This window comes from Barbus barbus (assembly GCF_936440315.1).
Source record: "Barbus barbus genome assembly, chromosome: 41".
Taxonomy (NCBI): Eukaryota; Metazoa; Chordata; class Actinopteri; order Cypriniformes; family Cyprinidae; genus Barbus; species Barbus barbus.
The window spans coordinates 27,717,456-27,738,900 of record NC_136719.1 but is presented as its reverse complement, the minus strand read 5'-3'; the positions used below and the strand labels follow the sequence as shown (position 1 = coordinate 27,738,900).

The 21,445-nt window shown below is 41.1% G+C and overlaps 1 protein-coding gene across 1 annotated transcript in view; it reads left to right on the top strand.

The window, feature by feature from the left end:
- LOC306860356 (cyclin-dependent kinase-like 4) overlaps window positions 1-21,154 on the top strand; it is a 23,343-nt gene extending 2,189 nt beyond the window's left edge. Inside the window, exons 3-12 of the mRNA XM_079402014.1 lie at window positions 573-767; window positions 842-1,023; window positions 2,063-2,175; window positions 2,301-2,440; window positions 3,386-3,474; window positions 4,979-5,102; window positions 5,259-5,419; window positions 6,824-6,905; window positions 7,415-7,538; window positions 20,540-21,154. Of these exons, the coding sequence (XP_079258140.1) occupies window positions 573-767; window positions 842-1,023; window positions 2,063-2,175; window positions 2,301-2,440; window positions 3,386-3,474; window positions 4,979-5,102; window positions 5,259-5,419; window positions 6,824-6,905; window positions 7,415-7,538; window positions 20,540-20,625 (1,296 nt within the window). The 3' untranslated portion in view covers window positions 20,626-21,154. The remainder of the gene's footprint in view (window positions 1-572; window positions 768-841; window positions 1,024-2,062; window positions 2,176-2,300; window positions 2,441-3,385; window positions 3,475-4,978; window positions 5,103-5,258; window positions 5,420-6,823; window positions 6,906-7,414; window positions 7,539-20,539) is intronic.
- Window positions 21,155-21,445: the final 291 nt, after the last annotated feature.

The window sequence follows — 21,445 nt, the reverse complement described above, 5'->3', positions numbered from 1 at the left end:
TTCATGAAACTACTAAAAACACATCTCTTCCATCTTTATTTGACCCTCTTACTCTAGCACTCTCTATTAGTTTTCTAACTGTTTGTTTTCTTTAAAAAACACCTCTAATACTAGCCTTCTCATTCTTTTTCTGTTCTATCTACTTGTTTTCTTTTTGTGAAATTTTAGCAAAATGGACTAGCCTGCTGCATCATTTTTTCACTTTGATTTTCAGGGTGTTTTTGAATTCAGCCCTCTGTAGGTGGATCATTTTCATTTCCATCAAACGAAGTGGCATCCTTTCATTCCTGACACATTGCCCAGTCCATATCAGTATAGATATCCAGCATGATATTTTTCCCCATTGAGATCTGATGTGTTTTCTGATTGTGTTTGTGTTTGTGTGTGTCTGTGGGTATATGTGTGTTTGTGTCTATTTGTGTGTGTTTGTGTGTGTGTGTGTGTGTGTGTGTGTTAATGTGTGTTTGTGTTTGTGTGTGTGTGTGTCTGTCTGTGTGTGTATGTGTTTGTGTGTGCGCGTGTGTCTGTGTGTCTGTGTGTGTGTGTGTGTGTGTGTCTGTGTGTGTCGGCAGCAACTGCAGCATGAGAATCTGGTGAATCTGCTGGAGGTGTGGAAGCGCAAGCGTCGCTGGTATTTGGTGTTTGAATTTGTGGACCGGACGGTTCTGGACGAGCTTGAGCAGTTTCCGTCGGGACTGGATCCGCTCAGAGTCCGGAAACACCTCTATCAGATCCTGAGGGCCGTTTCCTTCTGCCACCAGCACAATGTGAGCCGCTGCCTCTGTCTCTGCTCTGCTCAGCGTCCGTCGCTTCTCTCCATTGATCAGTCTGTGTCTGTCAGATCATTCACAGGGATGTGAAGCCCGAGAACGTTCTGGTCTCTCAGCTTGGCATGGTCAAACTCTGTGACTTTGGTTTCGCTCGGACGATGGCGGCCGCTCCTGACGAGGTTTACACCGACTACGTGGCGACGCGCTGGTATCGAGCTCCAGAGCTGCTGGTAGGAGACACCAGATACGGGAAGTGAGTGTTCAACAGACCAGAAACACGGGAGATATTAGCATAGACGTGTCATGATTATTATTAGGATGAATGTGTTTCATCATCAGGTTTGTATGTGTCCCTGCATCAGTGTCTCAGCAATGGATGCTCTGCAGTGAATGGGAGCCCTGTCTGTGTAATTCATAAATGCAAATTTATTATGTACAGTACAATCAAATGACTGACTTTGAAACAGAGTAAGTTTTCTGTAAAGATAGCAGGCTTGTATTAATAGTGGAATGTTTATTTGCAAAGGCTAGCACTGCTAATGCTGGATCTTGAGCTCTTGAAGCTCCGCCCACTTCTCCAGGATCAACAGCTCATTTGCATTAAAGCAACATACTTAAATACAGAGCGTTTTGGCTCAAACCCTAAAAGTGGCAAATTTGAACAAGCTATAAAAAATGATCTGTCAGGGATTTTGAGCTAAAACTTCACATACACATTCTGGGGATATCCGAGACTTATTTTACAGTCCATAATCCATAATAACGCTTCCTCCAGTGAAAAAGTGTTCTGGTCTGAATCAGGATAGAAATCTGCACAGATCAAGCAGTGTTTACAAGACAAAACAGCTCTAAACAAATATGTGGCTGGATTTTGATGTGAGAGACAACAGGAGATGCACTTTTTCACTGAAGGAAGAGTTATTATGGATTATAGTCTCGTATTTTAGACAATAAAAACAATTTAAAAGCTGAAACAAATCCATCATTGTCTTCTTCAGATGTTAACTGATGGACTGGAGTGGTGTGGATTAAGGTGTGTGATGTTTTTATCAGCTGTTTGGACTTTCATTCTGACGGCACCCATTCACTGCAGAGCATCCATTGCTGACACACTGATGCAGTGACACATTTCTACAAACCTGATAAAGAAATATAATAATCCAAAAACACATCATGAGAGCCTGACAGGAGGACCAGGACCCAGACGGACACATGATGCAGATGTTGATTTGTGTCTGTGATCAGAGCAAGTGTGTGAGTGACTCGTGTGTGTGTGTGTGTGTGTGTTTCAGGGCGGTGGACATGTGGGCTGTCGGGTGTCTGTTCTTTGAGATGTTAACAGGTGAACCTCTGTTCCCGGGCAACTCTGACATTGATCAGTTGCATCTGGTCATCAGTTGTTTCGGTGAGTTCTGGTTTGTGGTGTTTCAGGTTCAGTCTGTAAATCTCTCTCGACTTGCTCAGTGTTCAGAAGCCACTGATATTTCTGTATTTGTAGCGCTAAAGCTGTTCTCGCTGGTCTTACTCCAGGTCTCCTGACTCCTCGTCACCGCGAGGTCTTCTACAGGAACCCGGTGTTCATGGGAGTTTCTCTTCCAGAGCCGGCGGAGAGAAACCCGCTGGAGAGCCGCTCGCTCAAACTGTCTGGACTGACTCTGGATCTCGCTCAGGTGAGCGCCGCGCCCGTCACGAGTGGGCTGCACAATAAATCGCTATGAAATCTCAATCACGATTAGGCAGAAGCTGTGATTGTCATGCGTCTCTTTCAGTGAAGCATAGTTCTGTGATCAGTAGTAAATCTCCATCTGAAGGCCAGGGAAACTCCAAATACACCCTGCAGAAGAAACCCAGGCAGTCCCTATAAACAGAAGATTTAACTGCTTTCATTGATTCAGCATGTCTAATAAACACACGACTACGACAATATATGATCTGATATGAGTTCTTATTATAATTATTATTATAATTTTCATTATAATAAAGTATATAATTATTTATATTTATAGAGTTGTAACTTTTAGTTTTAGTTACTTTTTCTTATTTGTAAGTCGCTTTGGACAAAAGCGTCTGCTAAATGACGTAAGTAAGTAAGTATATAATATTGCAATGCCTTTATCACTGCTTAGAATACTATGAAATATGTTGCGTGCTTTATTCTGTGTAAGAAGCAACATCATCTCACAGAAGGATTTATTTCAAACACTCGACTGATGTTATGAAGTGAGTTTGGAGTAAAAACATGTTATTAAATGTGGTATTTTCACCTGCTTTCAGATGGAGCAGCATTTACTACACAGAGCCGTAGTTCACTGAGAAGCTTCGCAAACAGCTGTCATTATCGCAGAACGATTTCTTCGATTTCATAATTGCGAGTTTACATCGTCTGCAAAAATGTATTTATTTAATTTTTTTTTGCCGTAGCTTCTCAGTGAACTCCGGCTCTGTGTAGTATATGCTGCTGCATCTGAAAGCAGGTGATGGAGATTTACCACTGATCACAGAACCGGTTTTACTGACGAGATGCGCATGACAATCTCATTCGATTAATCGTGCAGCCGTAGTCACGAGTGAGTGTGAGTCTGATCTGACGTCAATAGTGTGTTTCCTGTCCGCAGAGATGTTTGCAGATGGATCCAGATAAACGCTCGCAATGTGCAGACCTGCTGCTGCATCTGTACTTCACCAGAGACCGCTTCCACCTGCGGTGAGTTCACACGCTTCATTAAGACACTGAGCCCTCTCCTAACCCAAAGACTGACCCTCACAGAAGCACTTCTGATTTTTACCTTCCCAAATCAGCATTATATACAGTGTTTATTCATCTATTTCCCACCGGCTGGTCCTTACAGTATAGGGATGAGAAGATTCACAGATTTGCATCGGTGCATTACCATAAAAGTTAATGACGCGATGCATCAGTTTAAAAAAAGTGTGCATCTGATATAAGTTGGCATTTGGATCATGATGCATTGTTTCTAACAAAAAAAAAAGTTTATATAATTATTAGTAGATACGCTATACTTTTATTATTTAAAGAGACCAGGGAAACTCCAAATACACCCTGCAGAAGAAACCCAGGCAGTCCCTATAAACAGAAGATTTAACTGCTTTCATTGATTCAGCATGTCTAATAAACACACGACTACGACAATATATGATCTGATATGAGTTCTTATTATAATTATTATAATTTTCATTATAATAAAGTATATAATTATTTATATTTATAGAGTTGTAACTTTTAGTTTTAGTTATATAGTTATATATTTAGTTAGATACGCTATACTTTTATTATTTAAAGAGACCAGTATTTGATTGATTTCTTCTCTGAACTGTTTCTCAAGCTCGTTCTCTCATCACCACTGCTACTACGTGAATATGACATATCACAACACTAAAGAGACCTAGGCATTAGTCAGCACTTAATTTATGATTTGCTGTCTGCCTGAACTATCTGTACCATATTGAATTGCATAGCATCATATTTTTTTTCCATTGCATCTTATTGCATTGAATTGCATTAAATTGAAATCGGATCGCACTACATCATAATAGGGATGCATCGCATCTGTAGCTGCTTCATATGCATCTTTATCATGTGTATAACTCTACATCTGTCATTATGCATCTCATATTCGTAAATACACATTTTTCTTAACTCTTATTGAGTTATAATTCCTGTTCTCAGATTTATTTTTATTTTATCTTTTTCTTCTAATTTCTCTATTTGTTCTTCTCTCTTATTGTGTTGTAAATTCTATAGAAATTCTTATTTTCTATGTTTTTTCCATTTCCATCTTTTCTATGTTTTTCCCTCTAATTTATATAAATGTATTGTATTCTCTGTGGGGAGTTGTTTTAAGCGGTTCCGAGTTCCAAGTATGGTGACCCATAATCGGAACTTGTGTTCTGCATTTAACCCATCCAAAGTGCACACACACAGCAGTGAACACACACACACCGTGAACACACACCTGGAGCAGTGGGCAGCCATTTATGCTGCGGTGTAGAAATACAATAAAATAACTACATTAAAATCCATTTGAACTGTTATTTTTAAATATGCACACTTTCACTCTTAATCATATGCCTAATATGCTGAAATCAGCTCTGTTCATTTTTCTGGTCTGATCTGGTCTGGGTCAGTTTTCGGATAAATCTGGACACACGCAGCAGATGTAATGACTATCAGACTGTTTTATGATCAGCTTTCAGCAAGAACTGGCCAGTAAGACACACAAGGACCTGAAGGAAAACAGCAGAGGCAATAAAAGCTCCAGGAGAGAAAAGGAGAAGCTGGAGATCTTGAGATCGGCTCCGGACAGCGTACAGGTGAGGAACACCCACCTATCAATCACAATCGCACTCCGTTTGGTCTCCAGTGTGAACATTTAAACATTTAATCTTCATTATTCAGCATGAGAAGTGATCTGTGTGTGTGTGTATCTGTATGTCAGCTAAATGAATAAATGTAAATGTGTGTGTCAGGACTCAAACCTGCGGTTCAGTGAGTTCAGGCCGTCTGATGGCGAGGAGAGTGACATCACCGCCAGGCTCCGCCCAGACGACACAGAGCCAATCAGTGAGCCTGTTTGTCAAGCAGGAATCCCGCCCATCTCCACCGATTCGCCAGCCACACACAGCCTCAGGTGACGCTCCCATCATGCACTGCTGCCATGCTGCATCCTCTGACACGCCTCCTGCAGGAGAACATCAGAGATCGTGCAGCACTAAACGCATAGGGCCAGATTTACTAAACAGGGTAAATTAGCGTTAGAGTGCAATTCCATAACAGCAGCGATGGGAGGGAAAATTCTGCATGTGTTTACTAACAATGCACACATTAACCCTCTGGGGTCTGAGTGTGTTTTGGGGGCCTGGAGAAGTTTCAACATGCCCTGACATTTGTGCTTTTTTAGTTGCTTATAAGCATATTAATGGCTAAAGTCTAATAACACTGTAAACAGCACAAACTGGGCTACAATAATATTTGAGAAGCATGTACGTATGTACATGATTGTGTTTTTGAGAAAGAAACGCTTATGCGTGGTCAGTGAAAAACTAAAATTTTGAAGTCACTGAAATAAGGCCATAAAACACATACAGAACAATTGTTCACAAGATCTTGTAGCCTAGAGTTTTTGCTTCAAAATTATGTGAAAATCATTCTGTTCACTCATTCAACATCACATACCTGGCATTTCCAAAGTGTATGATGTTTATGTGCTCTGAAGAAAAAAAACAAGTAAACATGCTGTTTACACAAATAAACTACATTATTAACATTATTGTGATGTTCACTGATACTAGTACAAATTTATAGAAAAAAAAGAACACAATTACCACATAGCACACATATTTTACCATACAGTAAATAAATCAAATTAAAGTAACATCTGTAAAATAGTAAATGCACACTTACTCTGTAAGATTCTAAATGGAGATGAAAACTGAACGAGACCTTCCTGTGTGAGATGCAGGTGAAGGCGAGAGTATGTATTCACAGTCCTAAAAGAATGTTATAAACAATCGTTAACATTTATTTTTCACAGTTCCTTAGTATATGCATAGGCCTACTTGATGAGAAAACAGAATGCCAATAACAAAGATATTATTTTTAACATTACCAACCACAAATAATATTACCATATAAGCATCATAAAAGTACAATTACTATACACTATACTGTGCACTTACTCAGTGTGATTTTCCAGTGAACTCAAAACTGAACGACACTCGCGTGCCTTTCTTGTGCAAGATGCCGGTGATGCAGCCACAGTCCTAAACAAAAATTGAAACCGTTTTTATAGCAATTACCAGAAGATGCATAGCTGATAATAAATTGCATCACTGATAAGAAAGGACACGCGTATATGTTGTTGATGGGTCACTTATTTACAGTTTACTTGATACATTTACACCTGAGACGATCGCAAACACCAATGACCAGGTATAACACATTCAAAACATTTACACCAGATTACTATCAGCTGATGTGTGTCACATGATTAAAATAACACATCATTTGTTGATGTGTTTGTGTTTGTTTAAAGGTTGTTTGATAAGATGAAGAAGCAAATGAACGTGTTTCCACGGCCGTCACAGCAGAACCTCTCCATTCAGCTCAACGCACAGGTGTGTGTGTGTGTGTGTGTGTGTGTGAGAGTGTGCGTGATTCTTCTTTCGTCGTGTGTGTGTGTCTGTGAGTGTGTGTGTGTGTTTCTTTGTGTGTGAGTGTCTCTGTGTGTGAGAGTGTTATCTGTTTTTCATCGTTTTGTTATGTGTGTGTGTGTGTGTGTGTGTGAGTGAGTGTGTGTGTGTGATTCTTCTTTCATCGTTGTGTGTGTGTGTGTGTGTTTGTGAATGTGTGAGTGTGAGTGTGTGTGTGTGTGAGTGTGTGTGTGTGTGATTCTTCTTTCATTGTTGTGTTGTGCGTGTATCTCTGAGTGTGTGTGTGTGTGTGTGATTCTTCTTTCATCGTTGTGTTGTGAGTGTGTGTGTGAGACTGTGTTCATCGTTGTGTTGGGTGTGTGTGTGTGTGATTTTTCTTTCTTTCATCGTTGTGTTGTGTGTGTGTAATTTTTTTTCTTTCATCGTTGTGTCGTGTGTGTGTGTGTGTGTGTGTGTGTGTGTGTGGTCTGTAGGTGTCGTCAGAGCGCAGCAGGAGTCGATATGAACGTGGTGCTGGAGGGGCTGCTGGGAAAAAGATAGCAGAGCTACGTTTCCCTGAGCTCAGAAACACACTACTGCCTGAGCTGAGAGCAGACGGTGAGTGTGTGTGTGTGTGAGTGTGATATTGATATTTTAATAGCACTATCTTAACACATTAACCCTCTGGGCCCTGAGGGTGTTTTGGGGGCCTGGAGAACTTTTGACATGCCCTGACATTTGTGCTTTTTTCAGTTGCTTATAAAAATATAAATGGCTAAAGTCTAATAACACTGTAAACAGCACAAACAGGGCTACAATAATATGTTAGCAGCATTTATGTACATGATTGTGTTTTTGAGAAATCAAAGTTTATGCGTGGTTAGTGAAAAACTAAAATTTTTAAGTCACTGAAATAAGACCATAAAACACATACAGAACAATTGTTCACAAGACTTTTGAGGACTGAATCTTGTAGGCTAGAATTTTTACTTCACAATTATGTGAAAATCATTCTGCTTACTCATTCACAGAAAACAATATATTGATTTAAATTTTTAAAGACATGTTTTGTGATAGAAAGCGTATATGCGAGGGAGTGGTAATAGCCTTGAATATTAAGTGATTCTCACCTGAGAGACAAAGGGCCCTCCCCTAAAGCTGCTAATGGCCCATCAGTGTGACTGTGACTGAGGCAGGTAAGACAGAGAGTGTGAGGAGACTGAAAAAATGGGGTTTTTAAATTATTTGTATTTTATTTACAACACAGTATAATCAAAACATACATAATGAAGGTCAAAGACACATTATTGTGCACACTGATCTAACCACAGAGATGTGAACAGACTTTGACTCGTTCCTGCAACAGATTCTGTTCAACAAGTGAAACAAATGAATCATACCTGATATTTACGTGTTATTTAAGTGTTTCTGCTACTTTCCATGGATTCAAGAAGAAACTGTTGAACTTCTGATGTTGGTACAGCGCTCTCAGAGGAAAACAGTTGGAAGAGACTGAAAGTCAGCAGGATTCATCTGTGGTGCAGGTGTCTGATTCAATAAAATACAAACAACCAAGAAAAAAGAAAAAACATTTGTGAGCATGTTTATATCAGGAGCATCTATCTATCTATAGGTTTTGTAGTCATAGACTCATTCATGCTTTGTATTATCGTAAAAAAAAAGACATTTTATTTTTGAGAAGCTAATTATTATTGTTTAGCACGCTATTAAAATCTATTTTTGAACAGAGTAGGCTATTAATAATAAACATGTTGTAAACATACTTAGACTCGTAGCATTCATCATGTTACAATGTACTCTCATATTACTTTTATTGTTTTATAAAAAGCATGAAATTTAAATACAATGAATTGCCCATCATATTCAAAATGTTTTACTGGATTTCAAACATTTTAGTCAGGAATTATAGTTTGGGGAAAACCCAACTATGATTTTGTAGTCATATAGCCATCCTGAACATCATGTATGATTTTATACTATAGAAAATATGATTCTGCAGCCATAGACTCAAGCATGCTTTGTACTATAAAAGGATGCACTTCGTAATATAAAAAATATAAAAAAGGGATATTTTATATCTGATACCTAATTGTTATCGTTTAGCACACTATTAAAATATATTTGTGAACAGATTATTAATAATAAACATGGTCTAAACATTCTTAGATGCATAGTATTCATCGTGTTGTAATTTGGGAACAACCCAACTAGTAATGTGTTCAAGTTTATGTCACAATAACACGTTAACTAATGCAAAACATAAACATTACTTACTTATCAGATCGATCTTCTCTACTGGATGAAATATTGCTCTTCTTTTGAGGGAAATCCAGCCTTTACTCAGTGCGTCTTCTTCCAGAAACGAACAGTATATCAGCGCTGAACAGTCTCCGTGTTTATGTTGTGCGTCTCCAGGCGCGCGCGGGTCACGTGGTTATTTACATGTGAACGCGAGGGGGCGGGATCTCATTAAAAATAATGAGTTAGACGGGACAGACTGAACATGGTGTTGGTTTCATACGGATTACTTCATCACAGAATATTTGTTTTCGATATGACTTCATTTGAAAGAAGACACTTCAAGCTTTCTATAGATATAACTCTCATGTTTCTGTGTGTTGAGTATTCGCTGAGTTACACTTCATTTTAGTGACGCATTTCTGAAAACAGATCGCGGAGACGGAGAAGACAGAGAGCGCACCCTGTTTGTTTTCTTTATTCTTCAAAAGTACAAAGTTTAGTTGTTATTATGAGTGTATGCAAATAAAAGTAGACCCCTTACAGATTCGAATGGTGTATTGCTCTTATCTGAACGATCAAAAATGGCAGATTAATTCAAGCTCATTTCTGCCTTATGAGGAAAATCTGCCCCAAAACGCGTATGTCGGGCTCAGAGGGTTAAGCCATATTAAGTTTTTATGGTTTTCTGCGGGAGGAAAATGCTTAATGAGAAACTTTGCGCATTGCGTTCATATTCTGCTGTTCTGCCACGGATTTGCAGGTTTTGTCTTTTTCTCCCACAGATGACTTGCAGAACCCTGTTCGTTATTGTACTAAATTAGTTTGAATAGTTTAACCACCACAGCGTCTTGTCTCCATTGGCAATGCACACGATTCGTGTCAAATGCAAGTGACGTCGCTGGTAGCGGAAAGTGCAAGCGGCGATTGCAAGTGACATTGTAATATATTGTAGCGCAAGTGTCTGAGAGCGCAAGTCCTGAGAGCGCAAGTCCTGAGAGCGTTTTGGGTGTTTGACGCGCGTAAGGCATGATTCGCACGAATCGCGCAAGTTGAAAAATCTGAACCGCGTTAACCAATCAGGAGCTCTAGTCCTGAGAGCGAAGTACTGAGAACGCATCTGATGTAACGCTTCTCCTCCGACAGCATTCAAATCACAGGCGGACACGGAGAACTGCTTTTCATGCGTTGTTTACTGTAACACAACAAGGAGAGACATACATCCTCTGGCGACAGTGAGCATTTAAACACATGTACATTCCAGTGTTAATTTTGGCAGGCATTTTTGATTTAGTCTTAGTCTTTATCTTGAGACGAAAATGCTTAATCGTCTTAGTCACATTTTAGTCATTTGAGTCTTTCATAGTTTTAATCGACGAAAAGTCATTGCATTTTTGTCAACTTTTAGTCATTACTTTTAGTCAAACTGCAGTTACCAACATTTATTTTGGTAGCTATTTTATATGTAGTATTCAAACAAAAATAGTCATCAATTCTTCTCTCTTTAGACCAAATCAATTAAGCTTAGTTATGAGAAATTTTAATCAAGGATTGAATTTGGAAAAACTGGAATAAATTTTCATTTTTTGGTAGAGATATAAATTAAACTAATTTTTCAGATACAGTAGGTTTACTTAACAAGTATACATTTATTTAACATCTTTTGTTGGTTAACATTTATGACAGATAATTAGGAATGCTGTCCATTTAAGATGGAAGGTATGCATGCAATAGCCTACTGACATATATTCAGTTTTCACCCACCTGTTTAAGCTCACTTAAACCATAACGGACTGTATTTCCGTGAGATACTCTACATGAGAGACATGTGGACTGCTGTGTGTGTATTTGAGTACTGAGAACTGATCGCGCGCTGTATGAGAACTGAAGAAGTGGAGCGTGCGCGAGAGAGAGCACTTCTATCAGCGCGTTTCCGCCTATCGCACCTTCACTGACTTTAAGTTAATCGACAATGAATTGTGACTCCCGGGAAAAACGGGACGTCTGGTCACCCACTCCCTAACCCTTCAGGTGCTGAGGCCATTGTTTCAGATCGCTAGTTCGCATTTTGGTAGCCTATCCGTCCACCACGGCTGCCATGCAAACGCCCCTTTTCCAATGACAGAGACGCACATTTTGAAAGACAAGACAGTTAATTTAGCCTATAGGATGTATTTTGAATGTCCGGTAGTCCTCAAATAACATTTTAGTCCCGTCTCGTCTTGTTAATGAAGACGCGCATAAATTTCGTCATAGTTTTTATCATCAGATATTAGTTTTAGCTCATCAACGTCTCGTCTTAGTCACAGAAAAAAGGTTCGTTGACGAATATTTTTTGTCGTCATCTTCGTCAACGAAATTAACACTGGTACATTCATCACCTCTCAGCATCGGATAAACTTCTCTGCTGCGGTTTTAAATAAACACCAGAACGCGACTCAGTGCAAATCTGTCTCAATAGAACAGTTTTAACAGTCAATATTCAACTATATAAACATACCTGTATCACAACAAGGAGAGACATACATCCTCTAGCGACAGTGAGCATTTAAACACATGTACATTCATCTAAAGAGCAAACAGAAATGAGAAATAAACCTTTGATTCAAAAAGATGGCGTCAGCCATGCAACGCACATCTTGAGCAAATTGAATCTAAACTCCACAAAGTTCATCAAATACAATCACAATCCCTTAACATCTTGTTACACAATATCATTAACCGTTTATCTTAATATTATTTGTGAAATTAACAAGTGTCTTTTGTTACCTACCACCTCTCAGCATCGGATAAACTTCTCTGCTGGGGGTGGGGGTGTGGTTTAACAGATGAAAGTGCAGTAATTTTGGTGAAAGTTATAACATTTAAAGTAACATTTTTAACCCTGTTACCATTTTTAACCCTTGCGCTCTCAGACAAGTACTGAGAGTGCAAGTCTGCAGCCAGACCCTATTGCTCTCGTCAGAAACAGTGCAGATGTAAGAGATAGATCTCAGTGTAAACAGCTTCAGTGATTATAGCAGGAGGTTTTGCGCGCTTGAAATCTGTCTAGACTGAATCAATCACAATCTTCTTTGATAATATAAATGTTTTATGCTCTCTTTCTGTTCAATGAAAGTGTTATAATTAGTAACTTACAATGTTTTTATTAAATTCACTTTCAATACAAAATCAGTTATATTAAAATATTTTATGCCATGGCACCCAGATGTTTTAACTTAGGTTTTTACTTAAAAAAATCTTTAAGATAGAGTTTTCATTTGTCCATTTATGAGCCAACCATAATCAGAATCAGAATCAGAATGAGCTTTATTGGCCAAGTATATTTACACATACAAGGAATTTGTTGTAGTGACAGAAGCTCCACAGTGCAACAGAAAGACAGTAACAGGACAGGACACAGGTAATAAAAACAAAATAACAAGAAATAGCCAATAACCAATGTACAAAGCAGCAAAAAATAAATAAAAATACACAATATATAATATATAATATAGGCGACTATGTATGTACAGGTCAAGTATGTGCAAATTAGAAATGATAAAAATAAAATAAGTGAGTGTGGTGAATGGATAACGAATTAGTTGTGTGTTCCACGATTATTTATTGAGTGTTCATGAGATGGATGGATTGACTGAGGGAAGAAACTGTTCCTGTGTCTGGTCGTTCTGGTGCTCAGAGCTCTGTAGCGTCGACCAGACGGTAACAGTTCAAAGAGGTTGTGTGCTGGATGTGAGGAGTCCAGAGTGATTTTGCCAGCCCTTTTGCTCACTCTGGATAAGTACAGTTCTTGGAGAGTGGAGAGGGTTGTACCAATGATTCGCTCAGCAGTCCGGACTACCCTCCGTAGTCTTCTGAGGTCAGATTTGGTAGCTGAGCTGAACCAGACAGTTATTGAGGTGCAGAGGATGGATTCAATGATGGTGGAGTAGAACTGTTTCAGTAAGTCCTGTGGCAGGTTGAACTTCCTCAGCTGGCGAAGAAAGTACAACCTCTGCTGGGCCTTCCTGACAATGGAGTCAATGTGAATATGCCACTTCAGGTCCTGAGAGATGGTGGTGCCCAGGAATCTGAATGACTCCACTGCAGTCACAGTGCTGTTCATGATGGTGAGTGGGGGGAGAGCAGGGGGGTTTCTCCTGAAGTCCACGATCACCTCCAAAGTTTTGAGCGTGTTAAGCTCCAGGTTGTTGAGACTGCACCAGACAGCCAGCTCCTTAACCTCCTGTCTGTAAGCAGACTCGTCACCGTCCTGGATGAGGCCAATCAGTGTGGTGTCGTCTGCGAACTTCAGGAGCTTGACAGAGGGGTCTTTAGATGTGCAGTCGTTGGTGTAGAGGGAGAAGAGCAGTGGGGAGAGAACGCAGCCCTGAGGAGCTCCAGTGCTGATGGTTCGAGTGCTGGATGTGAATTTGCCAAGCTTTACTAACTGCTGTCTGTCTGTCAGGAAGCTGTTGATCCACTGGCAGACGGAGGTGGGGACGGAGAGCTGAGTTAGTTTATTTTGAAGGGTTTCCGTGATAATGGTGTTAAAAGCAGAGCTGAAGTCCACAAACAGGATCCTCACATAAGTCCCTGGTCTATCCAGATGCTGCAGGATGAAGTGCAGTCCCATGTTGACTGCATCATCCACAGACCTGTTTGCTCTGTAGGCAAACTGCAGGGGGTCAAGTAAGGGTCCAGTGATGTCCTTCAGATAAGCCAAAACCAGTCTTTCAAATGATTTCATGGCTACAGACGTTAGGGCCACAGGTCTGTAGTCATTAAGTCCAGTAATTTGGGGTTTCTTTGGGACGGGGATGATGGTGGAGCGTTTGAAGCATGAGGGGACTTCACACAGCTCCAGTGATCTATTGAAGATCTGTGTGAAGATGGGGGCCAGCTGATCAGCACAGATTTTTCGGCAGGCTGGTGACACACCATCTGGACCAGGTGCTTTCCTTCTTTTGTTCTTCCTGAAGATCTGGCACACATCATCTTCGCTGATTTGAATTGTAGGTGTGGGGGAGAGGGGTTGCTGGAGGTGTGAATGGTTGTGTGGAGGGGTATTCTGGGCGGGTGTGGGGTGATCGTTCAAAACGACAAAAGAACTCGTTTAAGTCGTCTGCCAGGTGTTGATTCTCCAGAGTGCTGGGGGGTGGTGTTTTGTAGCTGGTGATGTCCTTCAATCCTAACCACACTGAAGCAGGATCACTGGAAGAGAATTTGTTCCTGAGCTTGTCAGAATAATTCCTCTTTGCCACTCTGATCTCCTTTTCCAGTGTGTATTTGGCCTGTTTGTACAAGACTTTATCCCCCTTTCTGTGAGCATCTTATTTGGCCTGACGGAGCTGTCTGAGTTTGGCAGTGAACCATGGTTTGTCATTGTTGTAGAATAGATGAGTCCTGGTAGGAATGCACATGTCCTCACAGAAACTGATATAAGATGTTACAGTCTCTGTGAGCTCGTCCAGATCATTTGCCGCAGCTTCAAAAACAGTCCAATCAGTCAGGTCGAAACAGGCTTGTAGATCACGCTCTGTTTTGTTAGTCCATCTTTAAACAGATCTTAATACAGGCTTTGCAGACTTAAGTTTCTGCCTGTAGGATGGAATAAGATGAACCAAACAGTGATCAGAGAGTCCTAAAGCTGCTCGTGGAACCGAGTTATATGCGTTCTTTATTGTTGTGTAACAGTGATCCAATATATTACTGTCTCTGGTGGGACATGTGATGTGCTGTCTGTATTTTGGCAGTTCACGGGAGAGATTTGCTTTATTAAAGTCCCCGAGAATGATTAAAACAGAGTCCGGGTGTTGTTGCTCACTCTCTGTGATCAGATCAGCGAGTTTCTGTAAAGCTGTGCTCACGTGCGCTTGCGGTGGAATGTAAACACTCACGAGAATGAACGAGCAGAACTCCCGCGGCGAATAGAAAGGCTTGCAGTTAATGAAGAGCGTTTCTAGATCTGAGCATCACATCTTCTTTAACACAGTTACATCTGTACACCACCTCTCATTGATGTAAAAGCACATCCCGCCGCCGCGCGATTTCCCTGTTGATTCCGTGTCCCGATCTGCTCTGATCAGCTGGTAATTAGGCAGATGAATCGCGCTGTCCGGTATGTCGCCATTCAGCCAGGTTTCCGTGAAACACAGAGCAGCAGAGTTAGAAAAGTCCTTGTTTGTCCGGGAGAGCAGAAGGAGTTCGTCCGTTTTGTTGGGTAGAGAGCGGAGATTCGCCAAATGGATGCTAGGTAACGCCGTTCGAAATCCGCGCTGACGAAGTTTCACGAGCGCGCCGGCTCTCTTCCCCCGCCTGCGCCTCCTCCTGTAGCGTTTGACCAGAGCTACGGCTCCACCAACTACAATGTCCAGCAAAACGTCCGAAAAATCAAAAACCGGTAGAAAATTATGTGGTGTGTTCTGCCAAATGTTCAGCAGATCATCCCTGGTAAAACTGATCTTATTTGAAAATCAAAAAACAGGAAAAACAAACAAAAACAATACGAACACTGAAGAGCAACGCACAATAGCTGCCATCAGCGGCGCCATTTTTGTAATAGGAAGAATGACACCTTGACTGTCCACCACGGTTGCCTCTATCAGCCTGTAGGCTCAGTTGTGTCTGGAGGAGTCGGGTCCGACCTGGCGCGAAAATTCACAAAATGTGACGTCATGTGCATTCTCGTCTACAGCGGCAATCGCTAGCGGTAGTGTTTGAAATGGACTCTGCGGACGGAAAGAAGCGACTAGCTCCTCTAACGGCCACTGGTGTCAGTAACTGTTAGAAATTTCAGAACTTACGCAGTGCTCCTTTAAGTAAAAAGACGGTTTTATGTGTAGTTAATAGATTACACTAACATTAGGCTACTTCAGGCCCGGCTCCAGAATCAAATCACTGAGGGTGCTTCTTAAATTAGTGAGGGTGCTCTAACATATATATATATATATATATATATATATATATTATATACACACACACACACACACACACATACATACATATGATATTGTGGCGGGAGGAGCAAACGACAGACACAGTGGGCGTGGCGTCAGGCCTCGGAGAGGTTTTTTATTAAACAATAAATATTAAAATAAAGTGTCCAAGGGGAAAAAGTGTCCAAAATAAACAGGGATCTGGTGTCCTCGTCGTGCTGCGGGGCTTGTGAAGGAGGGCAGTGTTCAGGAGGAAAGGGTCCAGGGAAGGGGCGGAGTCCGCTGGAGCGAGTGGCGGCGGCTTCCTTCAGCGGCGACGTCCTTCTCCTAAGCCCCCGGAGCTTCTGGGGGACTCGACGGCCCAGCATCCTGGCCCGTCGGCCGTCTAACGGGTGCGGCAGTCTTCCTACTCGACGCTCCCTTCCTGGACCCACGAGGACACCAGCGTGCATGCACGGGGAAGAGACCGGTCTCCCGAGGAGAGGCGCGCTCGGCATTTAAACGGCGGCGGTGATGAGGCTCTATTCACATCAGGTGCGCCTCATCACACGCCGCCAGCCCTGGCTGTTTCAGCGCCCCTCCTCTCTCACACACCCACTCCCGTTGGGAGCCTGGTGAAGGGCAGCGAATACGGGACGGGGTGGTGATGACAATAAGGGGGGAGGCAGCCGACTCATCACAATATACATATATAGGCTATGTAACCAAAAAAGAAAAAGGGAAAAATGTCAGTTTTGGTAGAATTTGAGGTTTTCACATAATTGTGTTAATTAAACCCTCTTCTGATCCCAATGCTCCAAATAGTAATTAAACATCTAAAATGAACTTTATTTGTATGTTTTCTGAGAGGAGTACCTTTTTCTCTGCTCACTTCTGAATGACTGCTGCTGCTTCTCACCACCAGTAAGTCTATTGTTGCAAAGCACAGCATTGCAGCTTTGTGAATATTTATATCGAATTCGCCATGACATGAGCCCAAAGCAGTGAAATGTGATTTTTAAACCCATGCTGATGAAAACACAAGGATTGCACCGCTGACTGACATTCGCAAAGTGCGTATATAAGATGTGCCTCTCCGAATAGTGTCATCCAGATGCTTCGCCAGATCTGATTTGATTTCTGTCAAAAACTACTTCACCTCCTCTCGCAGCTCATACAACCGCTGTAACACCCGCCCCCTGGAGAGCCAGCAAACTTCAGTGTGCAGAAGCAGCTGTTCATGCCCTGACCCCATCTCCTGGCAGAGGACCCCAAACAAGCGAGTGTTTAGCGGCCGTGATCTGATGAGATTTATAATTTTCACGGATTGGTTCAGCACAGAGTCAAAAAGAACCGGCATTTTTTTAGCAGCTAGTGCTTCGCGATGAACCATGCAATGTGTCCGTTTCACAAGTGGAGCTACTTGCTGAACACGAGCAGCTAGGCCACGCTCACGCCCCGTCATTGCCTGCGCACCATCCGTGCATAGGCCAACGCATCGGTCCCAAGCCAAACCATTTTCACGGATAAAAATATCAAGGACATTGAAAATGGCTTCTCCTGTAGTGTGCGACTGAAGAGGCCGGCAAAACAGGACATCCTCCTCAATCGCCTTGTCACGCAGATACCTGACATAGGTGAGGAGCTGTGCCTGCCCAGCAATATCAGTGGATTCGTCCAGCTGCAGCGCGTAGTAAGGACTCTTTTTTACGAACGCTATCAGTTGCTCTCTGATATCATTGGACATGTCTATAATTCTCCTAGCGACTGTGTCATTGGACAGCGGTACTGCACCGAGTTTGGCTGCTGCACTATCGCCTATCATTATTCTGCACATGTCTTGCGCTGCCGGCAAAATGAGAGTCTCTGCGATTGTATGCGGTTTACCCAGTTTACCGATTCTTTTGGCCACTACATACGATGCCTCCAAACACTGTTTAGACACAGTGCTGTGCACTGAAATGGTTGCCTGTTGCTGATGGAGGCCATTAAGCTTTCTTTTAAAATATTCAGCCGGTTTATTTTTAATGCCAGCATGCTTTGTTTCGAGGTGCCTTTTTAATTTGCAGGGCTTCATACTGTCGTTTGCCAGCACCTCGGCGCACACGACACACTGAGGTCTCAGATCAGCCGTGACTGTAAACCCAAACTGCAGGTATGCTTCAAAGTACCTTTGAAGCTTTTTTGCAGCTGGTGGTGCGTCGGTTGGCTTGTTGGTCCTCACAAGAAATTTCTCCATTTTTGTTATGTGTTTTCAATAAAGTTTAGGCAATATGTAACTGTGTGTGTGGCTATGTTGAGAGACGTATCAGGGGCTAATCAGTAGGGACTTAGGCATGATCTTTAATTAAACCAACAAAATAATTATTTTGCAGACAATTCAGATTTTATTTTAATACTTAACGATTGTAGTGTGTGTGTGTGTGTGTGTGTGTGTATGTGTGTCTTAGTCGCGTGGGTAGTTTTAGCGAAGTGTAGCTACTGCCTAGCAGTTAAAAAAAATTACTGGCTAGGGCTGAGATTTGATCTAAACTTTAACAAGAATGTTTGTGGGTTTAGTCTTTAAAAAGACTGTTGGGGTTTTGTAGTAAAGGCCTATGTAAATCGAGATTGATAACAGACTAGCGAGAGCTGGCACAAGCGAATTTGGCAAGAGACTAGACTAGAGTGAATGGAGAGCTATATCGTGAGTCAATTTAAATGCAGTGATTTATTTTTGTGTGAATGAGTGAGTGAACATTTACATTTACGGGAACGGCGGCGGCCATGCGCATGCGCGATTCATTTGCAGCCTGGACGCGGAGGGGTGTGTGTCTCCTCTCTGCTCTGACTGCGGCGGGAGAGGGGCGGGAGAGGGGCTCACGGCAGCACCCGCTGCTCGTTGAGCACAGTAGGCCTAACTGCAGAGTGATTCGTGCTTTCGAGTCTCCAAACACCACAAAAGTCTCCAAAAACACCAGTAAAAGTCACTGGATTTGTCGCTTTTGACAAAAAAAAAAGTCGCCAGGAGGATGATTTGTTTGTGTTATAATCAGTGCTTGAAGTGGGGAAAAAGGTGGCGGTACTCTCTTTGCATTGGCAAATCATTACATTTTTACAGTGAAAAACAAAACTTGGAGATATTGCTGTTACAACAATTTATTGTTATTTATTAACAACATAAATGTATTTAAACATGTTTGTGAGTGCGTGGCTGCGTGCGTGCGTGTATTTCACAAAAACTAAAGGAAAGCTTTAACTGTAGCCTATATTCTGACTAGTTTATTCGTTATATATATATATATATATAAAAAACTAAATACGACCTCACGTTTTATACGTTTGCAGGCTCTGCAACTTCCGTCCGTCATAAAAATGAATTCAGATGGTTCGATTTTCTGCATTTTTCGCATCCATAGCAAATATTTTGAGGGGTGTTTTTGACAATTGAGAGCCACCAAATGACGAATATGAAAAAACGAATACGACAGTTTCGGACTCAGTCAGGGTGCAAGGACCTTAAACTTTTGAGGCTTGCGCAGCTTCTCGAGGAGAAATCAAACAAATGAGCACCGTTTTCTAAAGTCTATGAGCGCAGCAAATAAACTAAATTGACATACTGCAGTTAAATTTCAAAATGTGGTGTTTTTATATTTATAACATTTGAATACAGTTCAGCAACATACGTCACACGACCTGACGACCAAGAGAGCTGACAACTGACCATCACTTAATTTACCATCACCTCACGATTGAAAATGTGACACTGATTTCATATGACAGTTCAACAAACAAGTTAATAATATTAAGTCACTTACATTTTTGATGAAATAATGACTGTTTTGGTCTATTTTAGCAGCGAAAATAGATCCGATGAATCCAAACAAAGATCACAGCATAGCGCATCTCACAGCAACACTCAATCGTGTTTTGAATGATTCAGTGTTTTGAACGAATCGGTTGAGTCAAAGATTCAATAACCCATGCACAAACATCTGTCTCATTCTTGATGAATCGGCCATTTGAACCAATCGTTTGAATGAACGACTCAATGACTCGCTTAATAAAACCGCTTATCACCTGCATTTGCGCTCACTATCGACAAACCAATCAAATTTGTTCAAAACGCTTTTTTTTTTTAAATCAGTCCAAACACATTTAAATTTTTATTCAGGAGTTATGTATATACTAAACTATAACTTTTTATGACAGCAGTTTTGTGATAAAAAAAATTAGCAAATTTGTTTTTTTTCAGTTTTTTTTCCTCCCATCCTGTAGCCTACTCGCGCTATCATTAACCTATTATAAAAACAATGGAAGTCCTCACTTATGTAGTCATATAAACGTGAGTGTGTGTGAGAGTGTCTCTGTGTCTGTGTGTGTGAGTGTGAGTGTGAGTGTGTGTGTGTGTGTGTGTGTGTGTGTGTGTGTGTGTGTGTGTGTGTGTGTGAATAAGCTTATGACAATTTGTTTGTTTTCTCACAGGAAGATCAAGAGGGAATAAAGAGCAGAAAAACAACAGAATCCCATCTATAACAGCACCTGACCTGCAGTCTGACACCAGCACATAACACAGACACACTCTCTCACACACACACACACACACACAACACACGTGTTAGTAGAGATCTGTGTGTGTGAGTGTCTGAGTGTCTGAACACATGAAGACTGTGAAACAGTGTAAATATGCTCTTGTTCTGTTTTAATGAATTGGTTTCAAATGCTGGATTGATTTGATTATAATGTGTTTATAGTGTTTCAGTTTGGTCTTGTTCTTTTTCTTCTGCTGCTTTTATTTTGGACTTGCTCTGAGACGAAGATCTGAAGATCAGTCGTGAAGGTCAAACACAGCTGGAAATCTGCTGAACTTTGACTTCAATAAACTTTCAACTGATCCAAACTTTGATCTGCTACTCGTCATTGAGTTTATAGGTTTCTGTACTGAATCAAACTGTTTCTCAACAGAGGAACTAAAGCTGTGTGTTTGTGTTGATGCTCATGTCAGGCCACTTTTGTTTTTAGGCAGTTCTCAACATTCATGAAAATACAGTTGGTATTTTTATTGGTATTGTTTGCTGAATATAAACAGTTGCTAAAGGCTGATGTGAGATTCACATTTCTCATTATATATACGAATATAGGATACGGCTTTAATTTCAGTTAGTAACGTCTCAGTAGAGAGTATAGTATACGGTATAGTATAGAGACGAGACAAGTTCCAGAGATGTCTGTCCTTACTGTCGTTGAAAGGACTGAAATCAGACAGTGATGCAGAACTCCAGTGTTATCAAAGCCATCATTACAACATCGAAGTATACTTCGTTTATTTTAAGTATACTTAAGTAAAGTTCAAGTATATTTTTAAGTATACTTTGTAGTAAGTATACAAAT